This window comes from Ammospiza caudacuta, chromosome 17 (assembly GCF_027887145.1).
Source record: "Ammospiza caudacuta isolate bAmmCau1 chromosome 17, bAmmCau1.pri, whole genome shotgun sequence".
NCBI lineage: Eukaryota > Metazoa > Chordata > Aves > Passeriformes > Passerellidae > Ammospiza > Ammospiza caudacuta.
This window is the reverse complement of record NC_080609.1, coordinates 937,368-965,034: the sequence shown is the minus strand read 5'-3', so window position 1 is coordinate 965,034 and position 27,667 is coordinate 937,368. Positions and strand designations below refer to the sequence as shown.

Below are 27,667 nucleotides of genomic sequence, written 5' to 3'. Positions count from 1 at the left end.
CAAGAAGTTTATAAACATGCTAGGGTCTGCTCCAGGTATGAATGGTTCATGGCTATGGTTATGCATCCAGTTTGTTGCAGGAGCAGCAGGAGGGAATGAGGTTTTTCAGCCTCTGCTTTCCTTCTTCTCCTCTGAATCAGTTGCATCACTAGTGAAGTTTCCCCTTCAATGTTAAAGAAACCATCTTTTTGGTATTCAATCTGGTAACCTTCTTCTATACAGCCTGCTGCTTCTCTAGAATGAGGGCTGAGATTTCTAGATGGGCTGATGAGACCCCTGACTCAGGAGTAGACCCCAGTGTGGAAAATCCTGAGTGGTGTGGGAAATGGGAGGATATGGGCCAAATCCTGAAGGTATTCTCTGACCCTATAGTCTGGGATTTTCCCCATGAACAAATTCAGAACCCAGCTGAGGTGGGGAAATATCTGAAAGAGAAGTACCAGGATGAGCCTAAGGAGAGGAAGGTCATTGCAGTGAGCTGGGCCCTGGCCTATGCTTATCTCACACTGCTACATACTGTTGGGCAGCAGACAGAGGCAGGGGGGCAGGGAGATAAATCAGCTATCCCAGTCACTCAGGCTGCAGCCAACACTCCAGGCTCGAAGCCAGCAGCCAAACCAGATAGTGAGCCTAAGCCAGCATCTAAACCCATGGCTGTTGCTACCAGCACTAGAACTGGGAAATGCACCAACCAGACCAATCGACCAGTGGATGATGATGATGATGATGATGATGATGATGATGATGATGATGATGATGGAGGAGAAGGAACCTCAATGCCTCCTGACATAAAATCAGGATTCAAAGCAGCAGTTGCAAGATCAGATGCAAATATTGAGTCCTTTTCCCTGAAGGACCTTCGTGGCCTAAGGAAGGATAACACCTGACGACCCGATGAATCCATAATTAGTTGGTTGGTCCGTCTCTGGGATGCTGCAGGTGAGGCTACAATTCTGGATGGCACTGAAGCGAGGCATTTGGGATCCCTGTCACAGGATCCTGTCATCGATCAAGAAATGATGAGGGGGGCTAATCCACACAGCCTCTGGGCACGGGTCTTGAACAGTGTTGCACGAAGATACCTGTGTGCAGATGATCTCTATATGCAACAAACTCAGTGGAAGACCATAGAGCAAGGGATCCAACGCCTGAGAGAAATGGCAGTGGCTGAGATTATCTTCTCAGATGATGTAACAACTAGGAACCCAGACTTAGTACCATGCATGTCTGTGACGTGGCGAAAACTTGAATGACTTGGGCCACATGAATATGCTTCTGCTTTAGCCATAATGAGGAGGGATGAGAGGGATGAGACTGTGCTTGACATGGCAAGGAAGCTCCGAGCATATGCAGATGCTGTACATGGCCCGACACATGCCAGAATCGCAGCGGTAGAAACACGTCTGCAGAACTTAGAGGATAAGATAGAGGAGAATCATAAGAAGCTTAGAGAGGAGATTAAAGAAGACCTTGTCCAAATTTCAGCAGTACAGATTAGAGGTTCTGGTATTCAAGGCAGACGTTTCCCAGATGATGAGAGAAGGTACACCCCACAAACTGAGCTGTGGTTCTACCTGCGTGATTGTGGGCAAAACATGAGAAGGTGGGATAGGAAACCTACTGCTGTTCTGGCACAACGGGTGCATGAACTGAAGGAAGCCACCAGGAGGAAAGCAGCTCCAGTTGCCCGTAGCCAAACCACCAGGTATGATGATGATGACATGTCTGATCCTCTCGAAGGAACATCCAAAATATATGCCCAGGGAAAGAAGGGTAACCAGGCTTAGAGGGGCCCTGCCTCTAGCCAGGTAGAGGCCGGGGAAAACAATGTTTTCTGGTCTGTGTGGATTCGTTGGCCTGGCACATCGGAACCACAAGAGTACAAAGCTTTGGTTGATACTGGTGCGCAATGCACATTAATCCCATCAAGACATGTGGGGACAGAGTCTGTTTCTATTGCTGGTGTGACAGGGGGATCCCAGGATTTCACTTTGGTGGAAGCTGATATGAGCCTGACTGGAAATGAGTGGAAGAAGCATCCTATTGTGACTGGCCCAGAGGCCCCATGTATTTTGGGCATAGACTACCTTCGAAGCGGGTATTTCAAAGACCCAAAAGGACTCAGATGGGCATTTGGAATAGCTGCTCTAGAGACAGAGGGCATCCAGCAATTGAACACCTTGCCTGGGTTATCTGAGATTATCTGCAGTAGGATGCCTGACGGGAGAAGAGCAACGAGTACCAATTGCCACCTCAACAGTGCATCGACGACAGTATAGAACCACTCAAGATGCCGTGATCCCCATCCATAAGATGATCCGAGAGCTGGAGAGACAAGGGGTGGTCAGCAAGACCCATCACCCTTCAACAGCCCCATTTGGCCTGTGCGTAAATCTGAAGGAGAATGGAGACTGACAGTGGACTATCGTGCCTTGAATGAAGTGACTCCACCACTGAGTGCTGCTGTGCCTGACACATTAGAGCTCCAGTACGAGCTGGAGTCCAAGGCAGCAAGGTGGTACGCCACTATAGACATTGCCAATGCCTTTTTCTCCATTCCTCTGACAGTAGAATGCAGGCCTCAGTTGCTTTCACATGGAGGGGAGTGCAGTACACCTGGAGCCGACTGCCCCAGGGGTGGAAGCACAGCCCCACCATCTGCCATGGACTGATCCAGGCTGCACTGGAAAAGGGTGAGGCTCCAGAACACCTGCAATATATTGATGACATCATTGTGTGGGGGAAGACAGCAGCAGAGGTGTTCCAGAAAGAGGAAAATTTCATCCAGATTCTCCTAAAAGCTGGCTTTGCCATCAAGAAGAGCAAAGTCAAGGGACCTGCCTGAGAGACCCAGTTTCTAAGAGTGAAGTGGCAAGATCGACGGTGTCAGATTCCCAACCAATGTCATCAACAAGATCACAGCAATGTCTCCACCATCCAGCAAGAAAGAAACACAAGCTTTCCTAGGTGCCATAGGTTTTTGGAGGATGCACATTCCCGAATACAATCGGATCGTGAGCCCTCTCTACCTGGTCACCCTTAAGAAGAACACTTTCCACTGGGGCCCTGAGCAGCAACAAACCTTTGCACAGATCAAGCAGGAGATCGCTCATGGAGTGGCCCTTGGCCCAGTCAGGACAGGACCAGAGGTGAAGAACGTGCTCTACTCTGCAGCCGGGAACCATGGCTTGTCCTGGAGCCTTTGGCAGAAGGTGCCTGGGGAGACTCGAGGCCGACCACTGGGATTTTGGAGTCGAAGCTACAGAGGCTCTGAAGCCAACTACACTCCCACAGAGAAGGAAATCTTGGCTGCCTATGAAGGAGTCCAGGCTGCCTCAGAGGTAATAGGCCCTGAAGCACAACTCCTCCTGGCACCCCGACTACCAGTACTGGGGTGGATGTCCAAAGCAAAAGTTCCCTCTACGCACCATGCCACCAGTGCTACATGGAGCAAATGGATTGCTGTTATTACACAGCGCACCCGTATTGGAAAACTGAATCGCCCTGGGATTCTGGAAATAATTACAAACTGGCCAGAGGGTGAAAACTTTGGTCTCGCTGATGAAGGGGAACAAGAAGCGACACGGGCTGAGGAAGCTCCACCATACAACCAACTGCCAGCAGAAGATCCACGATACGCTCTCTTTACTGATGGTTCGTGCTGCATTGTGGGAATGAACCGGAAGTGGAAAGCAGCCGTATGGAGCCCCACATGACAGGTGGCAGAGGCCACTGAAGGAGAAGGTGAATCAAGCCAACTTGCTGAACTCAAAGCTGTTCAACTGGCCCTGGACATTGCGGAGAGAGAGAAGTGGCCAAAGCTCTACCTCTACACTGATTCATGGATGGCAGCCAATGCTCTGTGGGGATGGCTGGAGAGCTGGAAACAGGCTAACTGGCAGCGTAGAAGAAAACCAATTTCGACTGCTGAAGAGTGGAAAGACATTGCTACCAGGGTAGGGAGGCTACCTGTGAAGGTCTGCCATGTGGATGCTCACGTTCCCAAAGAGTAGAGCCAATGAGGAGCACCAAAACAATGAGCAAGTAGACCAGGCTGCAAAGATAGAGGTGTCAAAGATAGACTTAGATTGGCAACATAAAAGAGAGTTATTCCCAGCTCGATGGGCCCACGATGCCTCAGGCCATCAGGGCAGGGATGCCACCTATAAGTGGGCACGAGACCCAGGGGTGGATTTAACCATGGACAGTATTGCTCAGGTTATCCATGACTGTGAGACGTGTGCTGCCATCAAGCAGGCCAAGCGAGTGAAGCCCCTCTGGTACGGTGGGCGGTGGTCCAAGTACAAGTATGGGGAGGCCTGGCAGATTGACTCCATCACACTGCCCCAGACACGCCAGGGCAAGCGCTACGTGCTGACCATGGTGGAAGCCACCACTGGATGGTTGGAAACCTACCCTGTGTCTCATGCTACAGCCCGGAACACCATCCTGGGCCTGGAAAAGCAAGTTCTGTGGAGACATGGTACCCCTGAGAGGACTGAGTCAGACAATGGGACTCATTTCAAGAACAGCCTTATCAACACCTGGGCTAGGGAACATGGCATTGAGTGGGTGTACCATATCCCCTACCATGCACCAGCTGCAGGAAAAGTAGAGAGGTACAACGGACTGTTAAAAACCACATTGAAAGCATTAGGTGGGGGATCTTTCAAAAACTGGGAGCAGCATCTGGCAAAAGCCACCTGGTTAGTTCACACCCGAGGCTCTACTAACCGAGTGGGCCCTGCCCAATCTGAGCCTTTGCAGAGAGTAGATGGAGACAAAGTCCCAGTGGTACATGTCAGAGGTTTATTAGGGAAGACAGTTTGGATTAATCCTGCCTCGAATACAGACAAACCCATTCGTGGGGTTGTTTTTGCTCAGGGACCAGGTTGCACGTGGTGGATAATGCAAAAAGATGGAAGAACACGATGTGTACCTCAGGGAGATCTGAATGTTGGATAAAACCTCTGTAAATATCACTGTTTGCTGAATGTTATTACCATTGTCTGTGTATAGCTGTATAATGGATGTATCATGTATGTACTTGTAGATTTAGAGTTTATATTAGTTTTAGTAGTGAGCAGATGATATGGGGATAAGGGGTGGAATGTCCTGGGTTGACCATATGATGCTTTTATCCCCAATCGTCTCATTCTGTTTATGTTGAATAATAAGTTTTGCACCTTTAACAGTGCTCCAGAGAGTGAAGGGGGGAGAGAAGAAGCGCGCAGTTTGTTTTCATACACTGCACTCCACTCCCCCACATTCCTGCTCCTGGACTGTTGTTGTCGCGGACAGACAGCGGGACCGAGCTCTTCTTTGGCTTTTTAGTTAGTGTTAGCTAGCTGAGGCAAAGAAGTTCCCTGGACTGTGTATTTTCTTTTCTTTGGACCTCTTGAAACCTGCTCTGGACTGAACCCCCAGGAGAGCACCTGCAGCTGCACCTGTGGCCCACCGGGCCGGGCCTGGCCTGCGACAATTCCAGCACCGGAGGGACTGATCAGAGACTGAGTGAGCTGCAACCCAGGGACGGGCTTTTCTCAGTTTGTCATCTCTTTTAGAGTGGCAAGGGGTCTCATTGTTTGATATTGTTTTGGTTTTATTGTTTAACAAACAGGTTTTTTTGCACCTTTCTCCAGGGAGGTATTTTTTCCTGCTGGACCAGTTGGGGGGAGGGGCCGATTGGATCTGCTTTTTTCCCACCGCAGCTCCTTCGGGGGATTCTTCCCCAGATTTGGTCTAAACCTGGACAGGGCTCTGGCTGCCTCCTCCTGCCCAGTCCTGAAGTGCCTCCATCGAGTTGCCGGGCAATCCAGACTGGTTCTCATCTCCTTTGGTGGCTGGGGTTTGAATTTAGGTGGGTGGAGCTCATCTCTGGAAAATAAAAAACTATGAACAGGGACCTGCAGTGGGAGAGAGGGAGGGAGGGACACCTGCACGAGCAGCTCCTGGCCAGGATGCAGCCCCTGGCTGGGTGCTGGCTCGTTGGACTGAGAAATGGTTTGATCCAGCACTTCCCTATTCAGGCTGGGGCAGGTCTGTTCTAAAGGCAGCCCAGGGATGGCACTGAGGTGCTGCAGCAGCTGCAACTGCTCGCATTGAGCAATTACAGAGAACAGGCATTTACACCTGGTGGGGATGCAAAAAGCACAGTGGGAGAGGAAAAGACAGAGAAGGCAGCAAAAAGGTGAGATTGGAGACACCGAGGGGCAGACCCAGCCAGTGCCCAGCCAGCACAGCCCACCCAGTGCCCAAGGCCAGAAACTCTGCAGCTCCACCAGGGATTTATCAGGAATGTTCCCCTGACACTGCTGGGGGGTTGGTTGACATTTTACAACACTCCCAGGCGACTCAGGTCGCATTCCCCATCCATCCATCCATCCTTCCATCCATACATACACAGGCTGTGGTGCTGGGATCTTGCCAAGCTCTGCCAGCCTTGGGCTTGGGGAGATTTCTGCCAGCCGTCCTGAGCTCCGTAATTGTGCTCTCTGTTCCAGGAAGCAAGCAAGAAAGATTTTAAAAAACCCAAAACAAACCACAACAGATAAGCCTAAAAAACCTTCAACAGCTCAACCCTGCTCAAGTTATTTCTTTAGGGACAGCTACCACTCTCCAGCTGAAATGCTGGGCTTTTGGGGAAAAAGAAAATTACATGTTCACCTCCAAATTGAAAAGGATTAAGCTAAGAGAACCTTTCAAACTAAAAATTACTGTCCGAAAGCTTTTATCTTTGCAAGAAATCTCTAGGTAAGACCAGCCTGACAGTTAAACAACTGGTTCTTCTGGTGGGGAGAAACCCTCCTCTTTAAGGGAAGCAGCCTGATAGTCAAAAGCAACTGTTTGCTCAAACTTCAGGCTCCCTGGCACAGCCTGCATTGCCTTTCCTTCCTGTTCGCTGATTTACAGGCAGTGCCACGATGGCCCGGGTTCAGATGTTTGGTGCCATCCAGGGAATTTGGCATTGCCATTTCCATATGTTTTAATCGAAGTTTCAGTCCTTGCAACCACTCTTCAAATGCCAGCTTTCCTTTCTTTTACAGAAAGCTCAAGGTTCCCAGAAGACTTCTGACATCCTCTCTTGCGCTCAGAGAGATGACATTTTCAAACAGATGTTTCCAAAGTTACCAGCATTTGAAAGAATAATGACCTCAAATGCCCCTGGATTCCAGCTTAGCCCAACTCCATTCTGTGTCAGACACTGAGATTCCCCCCTCTAAGGCAGGAGCTGTTTGTGCCCCCGTCCCTCCTGTCCTTCTCCCCAGCAGCCTGTGCCTGTTTTCCCCGGCAGAATCCCTGTCCCTGTGCACCCTGCCAGGAGCAGCTGCACACAGGCTCACATCTCCCCTTGCCCTCACCAGGGGGTTTCTCTCATCCCCGAACACGCCGATGAGAACGTTGGTGCGATGAGTGCCCAGGGCCTGCACTGCCACCACAACTGGGATCTCTGCTGTGCTCTGGGGCTGCACAATCCCACAGGGCTTGGGGCTGGAGTAGAGCACAGCAGAGTCCTCCTTGCGCTTCTGGAAGGGACACAATGAAACGCAGATTCAGAGGGACCTCTCAAGAAACTGTAGGCTCCTTAACATCCACCACAACAGCAACTTACACACACCTTTAAAGCTCCCCAGGACAAAGGTCAAAGGCACAAACAAGATGCAAGAATTGTAGGGTTAGCACTCCCAGGGGATCCTGCAAGGAGGCTGCCAGCACAGGCACTGGTGTCTGTGGGTGCAGCAGCTTTTCACAACCCTCTAAGATCTCCCACAGGAAAACACCCTGAGGACTAGAGCATCAACTGTTTCCTCAGGAGCTTAAACTGCCTCCTCAAGTTTACAGTTGGGTAGGATCCTGTTCTCAGCAGATCTTTAAGACTGAATAGAAACCAGCAAACTCTTATCCAAACCCTTTGTTCCCCTAATAATCTCCTCAGGAATATTTGACAGGAGGAGGTGGATGTGATGCCAAACCTGGGGAATAAGCCCGTAGCAGCCAGGAAGGTGGCTGGGATTCCTAATGAGGATCTTCCTCTCGTAGGGCACCTTCAGGTGGCACTCATCACACAGCACCACTGAGGAGGACACTTGGAGCTCAGGAACGAGACATCTGGGCAAAGAGATGAGCCCAGGACAATCAGAGATACTGAGAGAATGGAGAATGCCTACCCCCAAAGATTGTGAAATGGAGCAGAACACATTGGTCACTGTCAAATGCACATCGAAGAGCCCTACAGGGATAAATTGCCTTCTACCTCTTCCCACTCCCACATGTCTTGTCAAGGAGGGGCAAACCCTGAGAGGCAGCACCCAGAGGCTGCCAAGCGCCCCAGGCAGAGCACTTTGCCCCACAGCTGCCTCAGCCCCTCCTTTACCCAAGAAGGCTTGCAAGGACTCCTGCAACAGTGCCAGTGACCCACGAGCTCTGGGGGAGCCTTCCCAACAAGGATCAGTGCTCCCTAAGGCTCAAGGAACACACAGCTCCAGGGTCTCAGTAAAACTGACTCCCTTCTCTGCCATGGTGCTGTTGCCCTGCCTGAGAACTCAGCTCTTTGCCCCAGCCCTGGAGGGCACGAGACAGCAGCTGCCCCACAGAGGGGCTGATCAGGCCCTGCCAGGCCCTGCAGCTCCCTGGCTCCTTCACTGCACAGCTCCAGGCACTGCCTGGCCCCAGCTCCACCTGCTGTACACAGTGGCAGCCCAGGCACTGCCTGGATGGCTCTGCCTGGCACAGGGAACAGCACCAGGGAGCTGCATCCCTCTGGGCATCACACTGACACCCACAGCAGCACAGCAGCATGGAATTCTGCTGCAGCAACAACGACTTTTGCTCTCAACTCTGACAACATTAAAGCTCAAAATGGGAAGCAGAGGGAAGGACAAAAACTGGAGCTGACCTGCCACATCAAGGGCTGCTTTCCCCTTGTCACACCTTGCCCTCCCCACTCTTGCTGGGAGCCACTTCTCCCCTGCCATGTGCCCTCATGGACAGAGGCAGAGCCTGACTCTCAGCAGCTGCTTGGTGTGGCCCAAACCAGTGCACCGTGCTCACAGCCAGCACAACTCCACCTCTTGCAGCCTGAAGGAGAGGAGGCCCTCAGGAAATTTGTTCCACCTCAAGCACCAAAAACAAGGCCAATCAATGATATCATTCCTGGTGCCTTTAGAAGAGGGCCCAGGACCGTGCTGGGCTGTGAGCAAACGTGCTTTTCACCACGGGCTGCTGCCCAAGCACTGCTGTTCTCGTGTCCAGCTGGCACAACATGAGGGCATTCAGCAGCACTTCTTCTTGGCAGCTGCAGCCAGCACAGCCTGGGCAAGGCAGTGCCTGGGGGAGGCCAGGCAAGGGCTGGTACCTGGCTGTGATGATCAGGGATGCCACTCCCTTGCCAATACCCTCCAGGTCCACCAGCAATCTCCGGTAGAACTCCATCACCGTGTTGGAGCACAGGGTCACCTGGTGGAAGAGAAGAACAGTCAATTCTTCCTTCCCAAAGCTCATTACCCACGGGTGATATCCTCCAGTTCCTGAGGGAGGATTTGCCCTTCATTCTTCTGCTGCTCCATGTGTAGAGCACAGTCTCAGAGTAACAGAAGCCTTCTGGCAATACCACATTTGTTAAACACACCTTGCTATCAGGGCACAGGTCAGCTACATTAAAACATTAGACTACAGCTCCATGCACCACTGCATTCAAATTAAGGGGCCAATTTCTCATCTGACTACAAAGACATCCATGCCGAGGAAATCTGACTTGAGCACAATGAGTTCAGCTTTACAGCAGGAGGCTGAGGGCAAAGTGTGGCCCAGCAGGTGCTGGGCAGTTCATGGCTGCCCTGGGACCCCGAGCCCAGGCTGGCTCTGAGAACTCCGGCCCCACGCCAGGAGTGGGGAACTGCCCCAGGCTGGGCATTGACCACAGGCAGAACCCTCAGAACTGCCCCAGGCTGGGCAATGACCACAGGCAGAACCCTCAGAACTGCCCCGGGCTGGGCAATGACCACAGGCAGAACCCTCAGAACTGCCCTAGGGTGGGCATTGACCACAGGCAGAACCCTCAGAACTGCCCCAGGCTGGGCATTGACCACAGGCAGAACCCTCAGAACTGCCCCAGGGTGGGCAATGACCAGAGGCAGAACCCTCAGAACTGCCCCAGGCTGGGCAATGACCAGAGGCATAACCCTCAGAACTGCCCCAGGGTGGGCATTGACCACAGGCAGAACCCTCAGAACTGCCCCAGGGTGGGCATTCACCACAGGCAGAACCCTCAGAGCCTCTTGCTCTACACTGCAAGAGACAAGCCACCAACGGGACCAGGCACAGGAGAAAGGAGGAGGATCTGTGTCTTGAAATTACACAAGAAAGGTTTATTCCAAGCAAAAGGATCAGAGCCAAAAGAGCCCTGGACACTCCTGTGCAAGGGCTTTTGTACAGACACAAATCAGGGGGTGGATACAAACAGCAAACCAAAAGGGAATCCTCAGGGGAGCACTGAGGGGATTACATCAAGTGTCTGGGGCCACTTTGGGTAGGAGGGTGGGGAGGATGGCTCACTTGGGCCAATGGGGCCTCCAGGCACAGGGGAATTCCAAAGGGGCGTTGCAGACAGGGATTGGCTCCAGGTTAAATTAGCAAAGAAAGTTGGGGAACAAAAGGGGCTGGGTTTGACAGGCAGGGAAAGAGCTGGAACAAGGGGCAGGGAATGGCATGAGGGACAGCTTTGAGGGAGGCTAAAACCCAGGGGTAAACTAACTCGGGGACAACACGGGGTACAACAGAACAAACCACTTAACAAGGAATCAATACAATAACTTTGAACCGCTACACATGGCTGCAGATTTTTTGTCTCCACTGGAGCTTCCTGCAGTGAACACAAATCATTCTGCTCCCCAGGAGGGGGGAAATGACACCAAGAAGAAAAGCTCACTGCTTGATACAATGACATCTCTCTAACAGCCACCTTCTGCCCTCATCCTTGCTCTGCCCCGTTGCAATCAAATCAATTGTTCTCAAAAACACAAGAATGGTTTCAGGCCTTGACCATAAGGTCTGTGAACTCAGGCATATGATTTTGGAAAGCAAACAGTGCTCCTTGAGGAACATCCCGACTAAGCCTGCCAGCAGAGGCCTCCCAGCAGTGCAGATCTCTCCGTGCCAGGATGCTCCAAGCTGGCACCAGAGCTGAAGCCCTCCCACCCTGCAGTGCAGCTCCAGCCCTGGTGCTGCAGCGGCTGTGGCTGGGCTCTTGCCGTACCTCGATGTCCCGGTGTCCCTGGGGGAGGATGGTGCCTCCGCTGGGATTGATGGTGAACTCCCTGGGCTCCACATGGAAATGGATTCCCTTGCTCCAGGCTGGGTCGGTGTCCCTGCGGATCTGATCCACGCTGTCCACAGCCGGCTGCGTGCCATCGTCCGACATGCGGAGCTGGAACGTCAGGGGCACCGCGGAGCTGTTGGTGAGGCGGCAGCGCTGCGTGTAGGGAAAGCCTGGGCAAGGACACAAATATCCATTCAGGCACCCATCAGGGCATGATCCTGGGGGCAAGATCCTGGCAGGATCCAAGTGGCATTGGAGTGGAGCTCTTTATTTTCTGAACTACAGCTCACCCAGAAGCTGAGTGAGGAATTAATCGTCACTTAGTTCCCTTTGACACAGATTCCAGACTGCAGCCTTGAAAATGCCCACTCCTAGCCCTGCTGAACACTGCAAGCTTCTCTCTTTGTGATGGGGCCAAGCTCCCTCACCTGCCCCAAACCAGCACCAGTTCTCTCTCAGTGATGAGTGTGCACCCAGACCCAGCATTTACTCTGAGAATTCAAGCTGTCCAATTCCCTGCTCAGCCTGCCAACACTCCCACCTTTTTCAAGACATATAAAGAGTGAGTTGTCAGTGAGAAGAAGCTACAGCAAAAGAAAGTGAGGATGGGATCAGCAACTAGAACGTGATGCAATGCACCCTAATGCAGCTTCTCTCTGCAGGATCCTTAAGGCATCTCTTGCTTTGGGCCAAACAGACTGAGCACGTGACAGCTCAGAGCCCACTCAGCTGGGGGCACAGCCGAGCCTTGCTTTGAGATTAGCAATCAGGAACCAGGTCCCACCTCAGCCCACAAACAGGGACATCACAGCCGTGCTGCTCACTGAGAGTGCTGCCTGCAAGGGTTTACCCCACTTTGGCTCTGAGATTTGCTTTCCATCCTGCAAAGCCAGAGATACAGCCACTCATGGTGGGGATGTCCTGCAGAGCGCGCAGAGCAGCCACAGCCTGCTCTGCACTGCACATCTGGCTGGGCGGGCCAGCTCTGTGGGCAGGAGACTTCTCCCCAGGCCTGCTCACCAAGAGTCAATGGGACACAGATGGGGAGGAAAAACAACTGCAGCTGCAGCCCAGAGCTTCTCTGTGCCCATCCAAGTGACCACTGCCAGCTCCAGCAGGGACTCCAGCAGGGAGGCAAGAGAGGCACAAAAAGGACAAACCCAGATGTCAAAACCTCCAACGAGACTGAGGCCAGCACATGCAGACAACAGTCAACAGTTACAAAGAAGCAAAGATACAACAGCTGCCTTCAGCCGAAGAGCCCTTAGGCATGAAATTGGATTCAGCAGGATCAGTCTCCTGCTTCACACCCATATTTCCATCTGTTGCCTTTCTTCTTTCATTCCTTCCAAAGTCAACTTGACAAGCGCCTCCGTGGTGATTCAGGCTGGGGAAGAAGCAGCTCAAGAAAGGCAATGAGTTTCCTTCAGAAGTTCATGAACTTCATTGTTCTGGCTTTAGGCTTGGCAGTGAACGTTGCCCTGGGTCTGGGAAGGGGGACAGGGGTCCTGGGGGGTTTTGGGGGGTTTTGGCCCTGGGCTGGGCTTTTCCCTTGGGGGTTTTTGGGAGTTGTGGCGTGATGCCGTGGGCGGCTGTGCAGTGGGAGCTGAGGCTGGGCAGGGAGCGGAGCTTCCCTTCCTCCCGCTCGGGGGTCGCAGCTCGGCCGCTGCTGCTGCGGGAGGTTTGTGCTTGGCCCGGGGCTGCCCTGGCTGCAGCTCAGCGCTGGCACCGACCCTGCCTGCCTGCCCCGCTGCTGCTGCTGCTGCTGCTGCTGGGCACTGCCCGCATCCCCCTGCCCTCTGGGGCTCTGCAAAAGGAGCATTTCCTCCTTCCCTTCCCTTCCCTTCCCTTCCCGCACCGGCTGGGGGGGGATCCCTGCCCTGCCAGAGCCCACAGCTCCTCCTGCTGTCACCAGAACTCCACCAAAGGGGAAAAACAGGACCTGGCATCTGGGAAATGTCTGTCCTTGCCTTCTTGTCTGTGCTCTCCTGAGACAGTCTAGCAAAGAACTGTTATTCCTTTTCCCACAGTTTTGCCTGGGAGCCCTGTCATTTCAAAGGGATAATCATTTGGAGGGAGGGGCTCATCTTTCCATTGCAGCAAGATTCCCACCTTCCTTGGCAGACATCTGTCTTTTAAAGCAGCACAGAGACACCAGAAAATTCTGCCTTTCTATTCCTTGCTTCCATTGGATCTCACAATGGCAAAATGCCCCCTGAGGCAGCAGCAGCAGCAGCAGCAGCCCTGCAGTTCACAGCCTGAAGAGGCTGCTGGGGCAGGGCAGGAGTGAGGGATGCTTTTCTGTTGGAAAGCACACATCCCTGAGGCTGTGTCCCAGCCCAGGGAACACTCACCAAAGGAGATGTCCCCGAAGTCGAGCTCAGCGAGGTCGAAGTGTAAACTCGGTGCAGTGACGCTGCCCCTGCAGGCCGAGGACAGAGCAGGCAATGGCTCGGTTAAAGGCATTGCAAAGGTCCGGCTGTCGTGGCTCGGGGGCACAAAACCCGGGCTCAGGGCACCCTGGGTTTCCAGCCAACACAGCCCCGTGTGCTCAGCACAGGGCCCTGGGCACAGGAGGCAGCTCCAGCCAAGGGGCAGCAGCCAACAGCCCCTGATGGGCTCTGGGCACAGGGCAGGCAGGAGAAGCCCCCGGGTTGCTGGGGGTCCCATGAAGGACCCTGAACACACACCCAGACATGGCTCCGTGCCTCAGTTTCCCCATCTGCAATGGCATGGACATCAAGGTGTCCCCACTAACTTCTGTAAGCAGCCCTTCCAGCCACAGCTTCCCTGCTTTGCTCCTTCTGAGCTGCAACTGCTGTTCCCATGGAGGAGCTTTCTCAAGAGAGTTTGACCCACACAATCATTACAGACACTGTTCTGAGACACGAATCCAGGGCATTGCCAAACATCCTCTGAAAAGAGCAGCAACAGTTCTACCCAGGGCACAGATGAATCCTAGAGGAAAGGACCAGCTTGTCAGCAGTGCACCAGCTGGCACAGCCAAGAGCAAGAGCTTCAACAACCAAACTTGGCTGTCCTGAATCTAGCACAGCACCTCACCTGCCCTTGAACTCAGCAGACACACTCCAAAAGCCACCAACATCCACTGAAATCAGCACTTGAAGCTGCACAACATTCACCAGTTGATTTCATGGTTGATACCAATCAGTGCCCACTCTGCCTTTTGGTTCAAAATCAAGAACCAGTGAACTGTGTCCTCTATTGTACTCACAGGACTGCCCCTGGCTCTGCTCTGCACATCTCAACAAGAGACACCTGCCCCTGCTCAAGGAGAAAGCTGCTTATGCACAAACACCCCATGGCCATTCTGGGGGAGGGACAGAGGAGAATCAATTATTTGATGGTGAAAGGTTCCCTCTGGATTTCCAAATGAAAAAAGCAGCACTTTTCCTCCAAAAACAAAGGCAGCATCATTGTTTCTCCACTATGGGCGCACCTGCTCACCACTTTTCTCTTGCTAAGGAATAGCTTCCTTGTTCTTCTTTACCCGTCTCCCTTATCTCATTGGTATCATCCAGTGCAGATTGCTTTCATTTCTTCACTGCCTTGAGCCAGTGCTGCCCAAGAGCAGCAGCCCAGCTCCAAAGCTGCAGAGCAGCCAGCATCAGCTCTCCTGCTTCCACTCCATTATCCTGCAGCACATGGCTCAGGCTGGCAGGGACAAGGCCTCACGCTGCTGTGGTGCTGAGCACTGAGCTCTGCCTCCCCTATGATCCGCCCTTCTCCCTGTGGCTGGGCCAGGATTGTCTCTTGCCATGGCACCAGCCCACGGGATGGTGCCCAAGTCCTTGGCACAGTTCCTGACTCCCACATCAGCGCTTTGCTGGCTGTGCAAAGGAGGCACCAGAGCCCTCTGGGCATAGGAGCTGGGGGCACAGCTTGTGCCCCACAGCATGGCCATGAGAGGTGAGCTGAGGCTGCTGCTGCCCATCTGGCAGGGATTATTCACACAAGGTTTTACAAACACTGCTGCTGCTGCTGCAGAATCAGCCAGGCTGGCCCATCTGCAAAGCCCTGGGGGCCTTGCTGGGTGTTCAGGTGGGACATCCCAGAGCAGCTGCTGCCCAAAGCTGATCCATCCCACTGCCTGCCATGGCCCAAGGTACAGGGAGATCCCTGCAGGGACGAGTCATTCCAGCTCCCGGCTACCACACAGGGCAGGAGGCAGCCTGACACCAAAGCAATGCCAGCGGCAGAGCAGAGATTCAGACCTCAGGAAACACCTTTTTCCTCTGCTCCACCCCAAAAGGAGGCAGGTGGGGGATGTCCCAGAGACAGCTACAGATGTGCCCACCCAGCTCCCAGGGTCCTTACTTGATGGTCAGGATGGCAGGCACAGGAGATCCAGCCACACTGAACCGGAACTCCTCCTCAAAGCTCCCCAGCACGGTGGCACTGAAGGAGATCTGCACAGCCTGGCTCCCACCTGCTGCAATGATGCCCTCCTCGGGGGCAAACTTGAAACACAAACCCAGGTTGGTGGCTGAAGGGAGACAGGTGAAGGGAGCATCAATAGCTCCTTGGTTCATCAGTTTCACCTGCAGCAGCAAGAAAGCAAAATGGAAATACGTGTGGAATCTTCCCTTCTTGTGAGTTATTGTCTAATGATGCAATGAACACCCAGAAAAGGCAGAAGATGCTTTGTGCTGCTGAATGGCACAAGTCCAAAGATACAACAGGACAAGTTCTGCCTTTGGGTTTTCATGCAGAGCAGTGGCAACTCCACAGAACTTCAGTCACCCTGGGCTTATCCCATGGGCACGGAGCAGTGCCCCTCTGCCCAGCAGCACCAAGCGCATTGAGAGCTGGCGCTGAGAGCAACGTGGGCTGATTGCAGCTGCCTAGGGAATCACCCCAGAGCTGCTGCTGCCCCAGTGAGCACAGCTCCAACAGCACCATCTGCTCATTCACCTTTTCCCAGACCATGAAAACAATACCTTGAGAATGAGGCATCAGCATCAAAACGTACAGACAGCACCATCTTTTGGTGACAAAACTCAGCGTGTCTTTCCCATCCACAGCCAAGCTTTTCAAAGTGTCTGCCATGATGCAGTGCCTCATGAAGTTTTGCAAGCTTGACTCTACTGGGGGAGAGGCAAATAGGTAGAAAACCCCTTTGCTTTATTCCCAGGAACACTTTTCTCTTTCTAGAGCCAGAGATGCACCGAGGCTGAAGTGTGGTGAGGGACTGGTCAGCAAGGGAGAGAACTCCCAAGGATTTCCTGTGATTGCAGCAATAAGCAGAAGACACTTGGCTGGCAGCTGTTGGCAGTGGGCTGAAGCTCAAAGGCAGCCACTTTGGTGCAGCTGCTTCTGCAGAGCCCAGTCCAAAGGTGCCTTGTGTCTGGCACTGCCACAAAAGCCTCTGAACATGCAGCTTTGGGAGCCAGTGTTGGTTTCATGTGCCAAGGGGTTGTTTTGCAGGAAGCCTCCCAGCTGATCCCTAAGGAAGGCTGCCCAAAGGCAGGGACTGGGGCTTCAGGAACAACTGACACACCTTTGTGACCTCCCAGATTTGAGCAGTCCATCAAATATTCCCTGCTCACAGCTGCCCAGGTTGGCAGCAAGTCCACAGCTGCACCAGGCTTGCTGCTGCCTCAGGAGCCATCAGGATCCATCCCAAGCCCTGCTGCTCACCTCACAGACATGGGGGGTGTTGACGAAAACGTTCCCAAGGTTCAGAGTAGGAGAGCTGAGTTCAACCAAGGGTCCTTGGCCTTCCCCTCTGAGCTGCAGGGGCAGCCTGCTCTCACAGCCTGGGGAGAGATGTCCATTGCAGTACAATCATTCCCTCTGCTCCACTGGATTTTCCAGGCTGCCTCAGTGCTAGACCTTGACTCTGAGCTGGATGCAACCAGCTCCTGATGCTGCAGGAGAAGATATGGACCCTTCTCTTCCCTCAGGACATATCCCCTGAGGCTGACTTGCAATTTCTAACCCATTCCCTGGGCTGCTTTCCAATTTGAGCCACCAGTTTGCTGAGTTTAAAACATCTCTGGTGCCTGTAGTGACAGGTCAAGGAGTAATGGGTAGAAATGGAGAGAAAGGAGATTTAGGTGAGATATTCGGGAAGAAATTTTTCCTGTGAGGGTGGTGGGGCACTGGAGCAGGTTCCCCAGGGATGTTGTGGAGGTTCCAGCCCTGCAAGTGTTCCAAGCCAGGCTGGATGGGGCTTGGAGCTCTCTGCTCTAGGGGGCAGTGTCCTGGCCCATGATAGGGGCCTTGGCACTAGATGATCTTTAAGGTCCATTCCATCCTTACCATACTGTGATTCTGTGGTTTCCTTCCCATGCACCTAGAGGAGCTTTGAAATCCATTCAGTGCAGGCACAAAGCTCCAACAGGGTTTGGCAATTGCCAAACTCCCTGGCCCAGGAGCACAGGACTTTGTTGCCCAAGTGCTCCCCTTGTGACACTCAGCACTGTGTTCTATTGCCACAGACTGAGAGCTGCAAGGTGACAACTGCCACACAGGGAGAGAAGCAGCTGCTGGCCAAGGCTGCTCCCTCTACCAACAGCCCGGGCTCAGTGGGCTCAGCCCCCTCTGCTCTGCTGCTGTCTGGGCACTGGGAGGTGGTCCAGGCTCAGGGAGCCCATTTCTAACTCAGCTCCTGCTTCCTGATGATGGATCCATGGCAAATGGAGCCATCCTGGAGGCCAGGGGCCTGCAGGGGCTGAGTGCTTGTTCACTAAAGCTGTTCTGCTCTGGAGCTCTCTGGCCTTTGAGGGAATGCTGGCAAAGCCACGGCATGAAAACCTCTCCCTGCACTGCCTGGGCTGTTCTGGGATCAGTCAGGCACACACAGCATTCTGAGCCCTGGCCTGGCACGGGAGACTCCCTGGGAGCTGCAGGGCCAGGGGGGATGTGCCAGCACTGCCCTGCTGACCAGGGACCCTTCCCAGCACTTCCATGGGAGCCCAGTGGGCTCAGGCTGGCACCATGGCTTCACTGAGGGGGAGAGAGGCAGGGCAAAGGAGCTGCACCTGAGATGCTGCAGTAAGCCACACTTCCATACTCCAGTGCTTCCAGGGGTTTGAAGGTCACCTTGATTTCAGCTGAACAATTCGGCCCGATTTCTCCCTCCTGCAGCAGAAAGAGACAGCAAAACATTGCTGTGCAAACTTCACATTGCTTGTTTTCACCACCCTCCTGTAAGCCTTTGTTTAGAGCATCAGTGATGAGTGAACAGCACAAGGAGCCAAGGAAACACTCCAAACCCAGCCCAACACAGCTCTCAATGCTCAGCTGATCAGCTCCCACTCTCCACAATATTCCTGCTGCTCTGACACAAGCTCTTGGGCACATCATGCTGCTGTCAGCTACAGTGGGATGCAACTGCCACTGTGCCCTGCTGGCTCTTGGCCTTAGATGGGCCATAGCTGTAACCAAGAAGAGAACATGATCCCCTTCCTTGGAAATAAAAATATTAGTTTAACCTCTACTGAAAGAAAGCAGAGGCTGGGATTATTCTAGGGTTTACTCCAAGATGAGAAGGGTGTTCCACTGTGCACACACCAGGCATTCATCATCTCTCACAATGCCAGTACTCAGAATCAAGGCTCTGGTTGATGGGAGCATGTGGCAGTTTGCTTGCACCACCAGAAAAGGAAAAGGTTTTCTGTCCCTGTGTGCAGGACAACTCCAAAGGCCCATTTCAACCTTCCACCCTGGTGTCCAGGCTCACAGATGACGCTGGAAGGGACACTCAGAAATAGTGCAAGGCATGGTTACCGGAGGGCATTTCTGTCATGAACCTTGGGCTGAATTTGGCCTCCTTTTGCCAGGGAACAATTGCAAGCTTCAGGTCAGTGTGTGAGCTGGCAGTGCTCCAACAGCCTCTGCTGAGCCCCACGTGTGGGGGGAGCCCCTGCCTACAAGAACTGCTCCCTGGGACACTGACAGGGCATGCAGGCAGTGCCTTGAGCTCGAGCCTGGCAGCAGAGCTGGGCTTTGTCAGGCTCCCAGCCCTGCCTGGAGCCTGCAGTGCACAAATGCTTTCAGCAGCGAGCCCTGCACCCTCACCAGAAACTCCATGTCCTCGCTGCCAGCACATGGGGCCAGCTGAGGATCTGCCCAGTGACCACAGCCGGGGAAGGGGTGGGTGTAGGGAGTAGGGTGGATGGGAGGAGGAGGAGGAGGAGGAGGAGGAAGAGAATGTTCTCAGCTATCACTTACCATTGGCTCAAGGAAAAAAATGTCATCAGAGAACAGCATGGGGTCTTCTTGCACCTTTACCATTTTCTCCTGGTCCATGCTGCTCAGGAGGGTACTGTGATCCCCACAAAAGCCCTTCACCTTCTCTGTTTCTTTCTCCTCTGGGAAGTTTTCCTGGGACACCTCTTTGGGAGGCCGCAGCAAACACTGCCTGCAGCCCCAGGGAGAGACAAGGCCAGCAGATGGTTTCATGAGCCACAGATTTGCAGAGAGATGTGTGAGCACAGGAGAGCAAAGCACTTGAGGAGGAGCAGCAGCAGCAGCTCCCCAGCAAAGGCTGAGCCCAAGCCACGAGGGTCCCACAGGGATCAGAGGACAACTTGCTGTTCCCTGACCCAGCAGGGAGTTTCACTCCACACTTGCAAGCTCAGCAGAGGTTTGCAAAGCCAGCATCCCTCCAGAGAGCCTCCTGCCTCAAAGCCTCTGCCACAGCTGAGGGAGAATCAACCAGCCATTTCTAGTGGCTTTTCCTCCCACTGAGCTGCTCGGGGGGGCACAGAAAGATCACAGAGCACCCACTGCAGCATTTCCCTGGCAAGGGGAGACAAAGCTGGCTTGCAGCTACGTGTTACCAGCATCACTCTTTGTTTCTTCCAGTTTGGACCTGCCCCGTTCCCTACTCTGCCTTTCACAAGAGCATCCCAGAGCACTTCCACAGGAAATTGATGAATTCAGGCACCGATTCCTTTCGGGGACATTCAAGTTTTTATATGCAATATGCATGAAAACAGAGGCTCTGAGAGGGGAAGGAACTTTGCTGTGCAGGAGGGAGACAGCAAACTCCTGGAGAGACCTTTTCATGAGCCAGAGCTCTTTGGATCCCATCCCAGTGCATGGCACTAGAATGTCCTGAGAGGGAAAGGATCCTGCACTATCTTCTCTCACAAAAAATCCTCTCTGCTCTGAGAGCTCAAAACCTCTCTGACAGCAGCACAGGGACACACTACCAGCCCGCAAGGCAAGGAGATTTTGAAGGAACTAAAGGGAAAAAAGAGGGTGTATCACCTTTGGAAAGAGGGACTGGCAACTCAGGAAATGTCTAAGGATGTTGCCAGGTCATGTAGAAAGAAGGTTAGAGAGACAAGAGCCCAATTAGAAGGTGAGGAAATCCAGTCATCCCAATCAACCTTTCCTTCCCAAAATGCCATCCCTGGTTGGAGTATAAATGACCTGGAATGCTGAGTGCTGAGCTCCTGAAGCCCAGGGACACACACCCCAGTGCCGGGCATGGTTCACTTGGCCTAAACCATTCAAAAGCACCAACATCCCCTGAGGCCACACGTTAGTTTCAGTCTTGGGCCTGTATCTCACTGAAATGCATCTTTCAAACCAACCTCCTCTTCTCTTCATTCTCTTCTTCCTCAGTAGCAAAAGCCTTCCACTGGAAGTGGGCTGTGATGTTACTCCTATTTTCAATGAACAGGGTTCTGTGGCTTGACATGGTGGTGAAAGTCTTGTCAAGCTCCACGGAATTTGTGCTCAGCCCAACGTTGACATCTACAGCTTCTCCCTGGAGCTTTGTGTGGATTCTTTCTTCACCTGGAACAAAGCAAAGGGGAGTCTTTGCTCAGCTCACTGGCTGATGGAAGCACAAGGGACAGAGCAAAGCACAGGGCACAGAACAAAGTGTCCCAGTTTTGCGCTGAAGGAGGCCTTCTGTGGACCACCCCATTGATCACATCCTTCAGCTCTGTGTGTACAGCGTGAGGATGTCCTGGGCACCTCCTAAAACATCTTATTTCTGAGGGTGTTTGTAGAGATTTGGCCCCAAGGGGACAGGATGGAGAGGGAGATTGGTCCATGTGCTCCGGTGACCCACTCAGATCACCAGGATTTCTGCATCCAAGTCCTTCAGGTGACAGGGCTGAGGAGCCCTGCTCAGTCCTGCCTTGCCCAGGCTCTCCCCGGGCATCCCAGGAGACTCCTGTCTCTCCTGATCCCTTGGATCCCTTCTTGCTGACCAGCAAATATGCCTGGGGGCAGGTGGGCAGCAAAAGGAGGCCCAGAGGAACAAGTGAAGTGACAGCCCACAGCAGGAGGGGACACAGGTGAGGAAACACAACCAGCCTGGCTCTGCAATGTGACAAACCACTACAGAATGAGCACCATGAAAATCATCTCCCTGTCCAAACCCACAGGCACATCAGACTTTAAATATTTTATATTGTTCTGATCTGAAAAACCAAGCTGGAGCATTTCAAATCAAATAAGAAAGGGACAAAAGGAAAGATTAGTGAGTACAGAGCAGTTTCTACATTCTACTGAATGGGATCCCTCAGTCTAGAAATCAAATGGGAGATAGATGTGAGAGGTTTGCAACAGCTTGAACAGCCTGGGAAATGGGGACAGGGAAAAACTCATTTTGATTTGTCACAAAAAAGGAACTTGAGGGCCTGAAAATGTTGTTAGGCAGAAACTACATCTATGTGTAAGGGCCACACAGAAAAAGGGCCTGTGACAAGCCAATGGAGAAGCAGCATATGGGACAGAGGTGTGCAAGAAATCCATTGCATTGGAGAGAGTCTGATGGAGACCTCACCTACAGCACTGCCCAGGAATCAAATAAAACTTCACCCAGGCATAGCCACATGGTAGTGGAGAATCAGAGTTCCTCCTTCCTCCACTCAGCAAGTCCCAGCAAAACAGCAGTCAAAAATCTTTGCCTTTCTCAAGCCCCTAAACACCAAGGAGTTCTCAGTTTGCTTTGGGGTAAAGGTGAACAGGGGAGGCACCTCTGGAGGCAATGCAGGGGATGGGAGAGCAGGGAGCCATGTGCAGAACTGTCCTGTGCCCTGCAGGGCCCAGCACTCACCTGAGCTGCAACACAGGGCCAGGGAGCCGCAATGGGCACCGCTGGCCAGCGGGTGAAATGCCACTGTCACCTGCACGGTGTCACCAGCGCCCAGAGCTCCTGTGGCCGGCACCACGGAGAAAGGACTGCAACACAGAAAGAGGGGTCAGGCCTGGGGACGCCTGGCCATGAGATTCCTGCTGCACTGCAGCTCCCTTGGGCAAGCAGGGAGCAAACCAAGCACAGGCAGCACAAGAGACAGAACAGACAGGATCACAAACAGCCACTGAGCCACTGCTGACAAGATCCAGCCCTCACAAGACCCTGGGGGTAAAAGGGCCTCAGCTCCCCATACTCTGCATCCAGCTCTCTGCAATGAGCCTCAAGGCTCCCACTGCCAGCAATCCCATCAGAGAATGGTTTGTGAAAAGCACAGAGAGGCTTCAGAGCTATTTGCATGCACAACTTGACACTGACTGCCTCAGGAATTTCTCTTTTCCTGCTGCCTACAAATCCCATCTCAAGAGATGCAAATGGTAGGGCACTCCCTGTCCTGGGAGATTACAGCCTAGGAATCAGACAGGGAGAAGGAACTTTTCTCTGAAGACCAAGGAATAGTTCCTGTTGAATTTGCAGTGTGCTTCTTTGGTTTATTTTACCTTGAAAACACTGTGATTTAGCCTAAAAAGGGCAACTTTTGAAGGCATTTCAATGAAAGCTGCTCTAAGAAAAGGAGTAATCAAAACTCTGAAAGAGTGCAAATGCAGATTAGAGCAATACAGTGACATGGAAACCCAAAAGGATGATGCCATTTACAGTCTGAAGGGTCCAATCCCAGCTAAATGAAGCACCACGAGCAGCAGCACATCAAGGAGGCAGAACCGGAGGTTTCTGTGTGTTTGCCAGCAATGCAGTCTGGGACTCTGGGCTGTCATGCAGGCTGGTAACTGTTTGCTTGGCCCAGCAGAGAAACTCTGTGCAATGTGTTGGAAATAATGATGCAGATGCGTTGGTGCACTTTGGATTTAACAGGAGCAATCAGGATTTAGTCACCAGGTAAACAGCTCTTGCCTGATAAACACAAGACTCTGTGCTTTGATGCTCAGGGACAGCTCAGGGGAAATGTGCTTCTGCCCAGCAGCTGCTGGGCTTTGTGCCCTTCTACAGCCCCAGTGAGGAAACCAAAGTTCCTGGCCTTGGTGCTTTGTTGCTGGTCAATCTGTCACTTCAAATGTGTTCTGGGGACTTTGCTGATGAATGCATCACACACAAAAACAAAGAGAACATCTGGCAAGCTGAACTTTGTTCATGTCAGTAGTAACAGCTGATGAACTCGCTTCAGGTTCTGCTCATTAAGGACCTCTTGCTGTAATTATGGGCTGATCTGTTCCCATTGCCACTGGTGAGGACATCACTGCTGGCTGATGGAGAAGCCTTGGGCCAGCAATGTTCATGTGCTGGACGTGAGACTTTGGAGGGAGGGGAGGAAAGACAAGGCCCCAGCAGCCCCAGAGCCAGATCAGTGCTCGTGCTCCTGCATCTGCCCCCTGCTGTCCAGGGAATCTGGGACACAGAAAGCTCCAAGGCCACTGAAAGCAAGAGCAGATGCCTTCCATCCTGCTCACTTCCAGCCAGGCTGCAGGGCAGCAGATCCGGTGCTTGGTTCCTTCTGTAGCTCTTTCCCAACTCTGCTCTCACCCAAAGCTGTTTGCACAGGGACAGATGAGCTGCCTCACCTCTGCGTGCTCAGCTGGTACCGAGCTGCCCGGGCACCGACATTGCGCACCAGCAGAGTCTGCTGGGTGCTGACCTTGACTGGACACTTGGAGAAGTCCAGCTGGGCAGGGAAGTCCAGCACAGCTCGGGCACCAATGGCCCGAATTGGCACAACGATCCTTTCCCTTGCAGTGAGGCACACCAGCTCGTGGCAATAATCCTGCAGGAAAAGAAACTGGCTCAGCACAGGACATTTAGTGCCATCCCCATGGCAGAAGAAAAACCATTTCCTATACCCCTTCAAGGGCATCCATTTACCTATTGCACCCTCACATGAACACTAAGTTCTACTACTATGTCACATTTTAAAGGCACCTGCGCACTTTGCAAAATCCGTCTCAGTGGCATTCAGCTCTTGTTTCACTTGGGTCATACAGATAACAGCCCTAGGCCACCATCATTTTTACTCTAAACTGTAATGATGTTAAAGAATTCCTAAGCTCCTTCTAAGCAACATGGAGCTGGGGAACACAGGACATTGCTCTTTAGGCTTCTATATTCCCACTGTCTGAGAATAGGACAAAGTATTCAACTGACTCTAAGCAGCAAAAGGAAGAGGAGAAAACAGCTGCACCCAAAGACATCCTGCACCTCTGGCCTGGTGCAGAAACATCAGTTGGCTCACAACTCCCCTCTAACTTTGCCTGTCCAACCAAGTCAGGAGAAGAACGGTGCTAAGAGGTAGCAGGATGCTGTTGGAAAGGGCCTCTCTTTGTTTCCCTGCAAGGCTTCCTCCCTTCCATGCCATGCCCTCAACCCTTCTGTATGAACAAGCCTCCAGATCAGAACATTGACCATCCAGATCCCAGCACTGAGATCAGACTTGCCAGGGCCTCAGCACTGCTGTGCAAACCTCCCCACAAAAGCACCTTTGGCACGGAATGGGTGCCAGCTGACAGAGCAAGCACAGGGACAGGCATGAAGACAGAGCCCCAGCAGTGTCACTGCCACGGGCTCTGGGCTCACAGCTCTGCCTGCAGCTTGTACCTGCCCTACACCAGCTCCTTCAGGCAGGTGTCCAAGTGCCCTGCAGCTCAGCAACCTCCTGCTGACCAAGGGCACCCAGGGCCCAGTGTGCCTGTGCCAGGCCGGGCTCACGGGCACAGCACATCCTCTGCCCTGGCCCTGCAGCTCACTTGTGCTCTGGGACAGCACAGCTGACAGGCTGCACAACAGAGGGGGTGAAAAAGCACCGGCTGTGCTCCAGCCCAGGGGCAGGCAGGGAAGCTGTTGGCAGTCCAGGAAGGAGGAAAGCTCTCTGACCTCTTTGTTCCTCCGGTGTTTTCCATCAGAATGAAACCCCTTCCACTGGACCTAGAGATGGCCCAACATCTATCAACAGCCCTCTGTCATTTTCATCCTGTTTCCCATGCATCTTCCCTTGGCAATGCTCAGCAGTGTGCAGGGAGGGCAAGCAGAGCCTGTCAGGCCTGGCTGCAGTGCCTGCCAGCAGTGCCAAGGTGTGACTGGCTGCAGGCTGCCTGCCCACGCCTGGAGCCCAGCTCACAGCATGCAATGGGCTGGAGCCAGAGTGCAGGGAAAACAATGGCTGTGGAGATCATTGTGTGCTTTGGCTCCTCCAGCCTCACCTTGTTCTTGCTGGGGGTGAAGCGGATGCGCACAGGGGCAGAGGCGCCCGGCGGCACGGCACGGTACGCATCGCTGGAGCTCACCAGCTGGAAGTAAGGTGAGCTCTCCATGGAGACCTTCACCACGTGAAGAAACTGCAGCAAAGACATGAAATTATGATTTTGCCACCTGTGGAAACAGGACGAGGGGAGACCTGTCCATGCCCTGCTAACATCCCTCCCCTGCCCCTTTTCCAAAGCACTTCCAGCTGAGCAGGCACAGGCACATCATTCACAAGGCTGAACTTGAATCCCTTCTCTCTGGCTCCAGCATTTTGGCCAGGGCCAGTAGGGCAGCGCCTGCTGGGAAGGAAGGGCCGAGCAGGTCAGCACCAGCAGGATGGAGACACAGCACCTGAACCAAGTCACCTGCATGTTCAACAAGGCCAAAAAACCTGCTGGCTTCTGCCTGCACACAGCCATGAAGTGGTCATGTTCCTGAGGGGGAATGTGCTACCTAAAAGCAAACCAGCCCATTTCTGTGGGGGAAGGAAGAAATTCCCTTCTAGCAGATCAGGTTTGGGTAGGGACCTTCTGGGGATACAGTCAGGCAGGCAGAGCAGCAAGACAGGAGACCAAACACTGTGGTCTTACTGGGAATAAAAGCAAACCTGAAAAGCAAAAGAAGGAATGAACACAGCAAGACAATCCCTAAAACAAGGAGATGGCAAAGAGAATTTAAATGGCCAGCAAAGCAGCAAGGAAGAATCATAAAACCATGAGAGCAACCAGCTTGCCAAAAGTGACAGAAACACAGACAGGCGGTGTCTATTGACCGTGGGGCTTCAGAGGCATTTTCTGCCTGGAGAAACAGGACCAGCACTGACTGACAGTGTGGTTCCAGTATGAAAAGCCAATCTTGGCTCTCCAGGGCTTCCTGCTGCCTGTGCAGGCAAGCTGGGCTGCTGGGCATTCCTGCCTGCAGCCAGCAGGCCAGGTTCGGCCCTCTGGGGTACACAGACACAGCACACATGCATTTTCTAGCACACTGATATCATCAACCCCTGAGCACCAAAATGCTCTCCAAAAGTCTAAACCAGATGATTTGGACTCCCTCCTCTCTCCTCCTGCCAGCCCACTCTTGGCACAAGCCTCACTTGAGAAAATGTTTCCCAGACTGAAATTCAAATGGTCTCAAGTTTTCCTCTTTACAGTGGAACACAATTGACGTTTTTCAACTTTTTCCCTCTCAGCTCTCTTGGGAAACTGCAAAACAATCCCAGTTTCTTCAGGTGAAGGTGGAAACCTCCAGGAGCACATGGCTTTGGATGTGCTGTGCTTCTGCAAAGGGAAAGCAGAGCACCGTGTTGCTTCTGGAAAAGCTGAGCAGAGCTGGATGAAGCTGAGCAGGAGCCTCAAGTGGCACCTAAAGGCCTCTCACTGCTTCTGCTCCATCACTCTGATTGCAGGGCTCTTGCAGAACACGGTTCCTGCAGGGCCAATGCCATTAATGAGAAGTGATTCCAGCATAAAGTGCAGAAGGCTCAGCCCCTGAGCTTTGCCTGTGAGCTGCACAAAGGGAGCCAAACTGGCTGAGAGAGGCAGAGATTCCTACCAGGAGCCAAGATTAACCAAGGACACACAGGGTGTGCTATAGACCCAAGACAAAGCATGAGAGCAGGTAAAAACTGTACAGCCCTCAACATTCCAGTCAATCCAGAGCTTTCAAGAGAAGGAAACTCCTTTGGGATAGACACCATCAACGCCTGGCCAAAATCTGGGGACAATTCCCAGCACAGGAAGATTTCCACCATCTTGCAGAAGAAGGTGCTGAGACATTTGCTTCTGCATGTGCTGCAGCAGATAACTTGCTTTGCTGTACACTGAGGGAATGAGAGCACTCTCCTCTTCCAGCACAGCGTTAAAGCTCTGGGTGCCAGCACTTACCTTGTCCTTATTCATGAGAGACAGCACCAT

General features: G+C 52.9%; 1 protein-coding gene across 1 annotated transcript; it reads right to left on the bottom strand.

Moving 5' to 3' along the window:
- Positions 1-2,253: 2,253 nt before the first annotated feature.
- Positions 2,254-27,667, bottom strand: LOC131565406 (hydrocephalus-inducing protein homolog). The gene is made up of 15 exons (XM_058816273.1): positions 27,638-27,667; positions 25,712-25,846; positions 24,083-24,282; positions 22,368-22,492; positions 20,890-21,094; positions 19,517-19,706; positions 18,325-18,424; positions 16,279-16,425; positions 15,656-15,824; positions 13,672-13,739; positions 11,255-11,487; positions 9,356-9,456; positions 3,999-4,054; positions 3,531-3,661; positions 2,254-2,325 (listed from the first exon to the last, which is right to left on the bottom strand). The coding sequence occupies exons 1-15, from the start codon at positions 27,665-27,667 to the stop codon at positions 2,254-2,256; spliced, it is 1,962 nt and encodes a 653-aa protein (XP_058672256.1).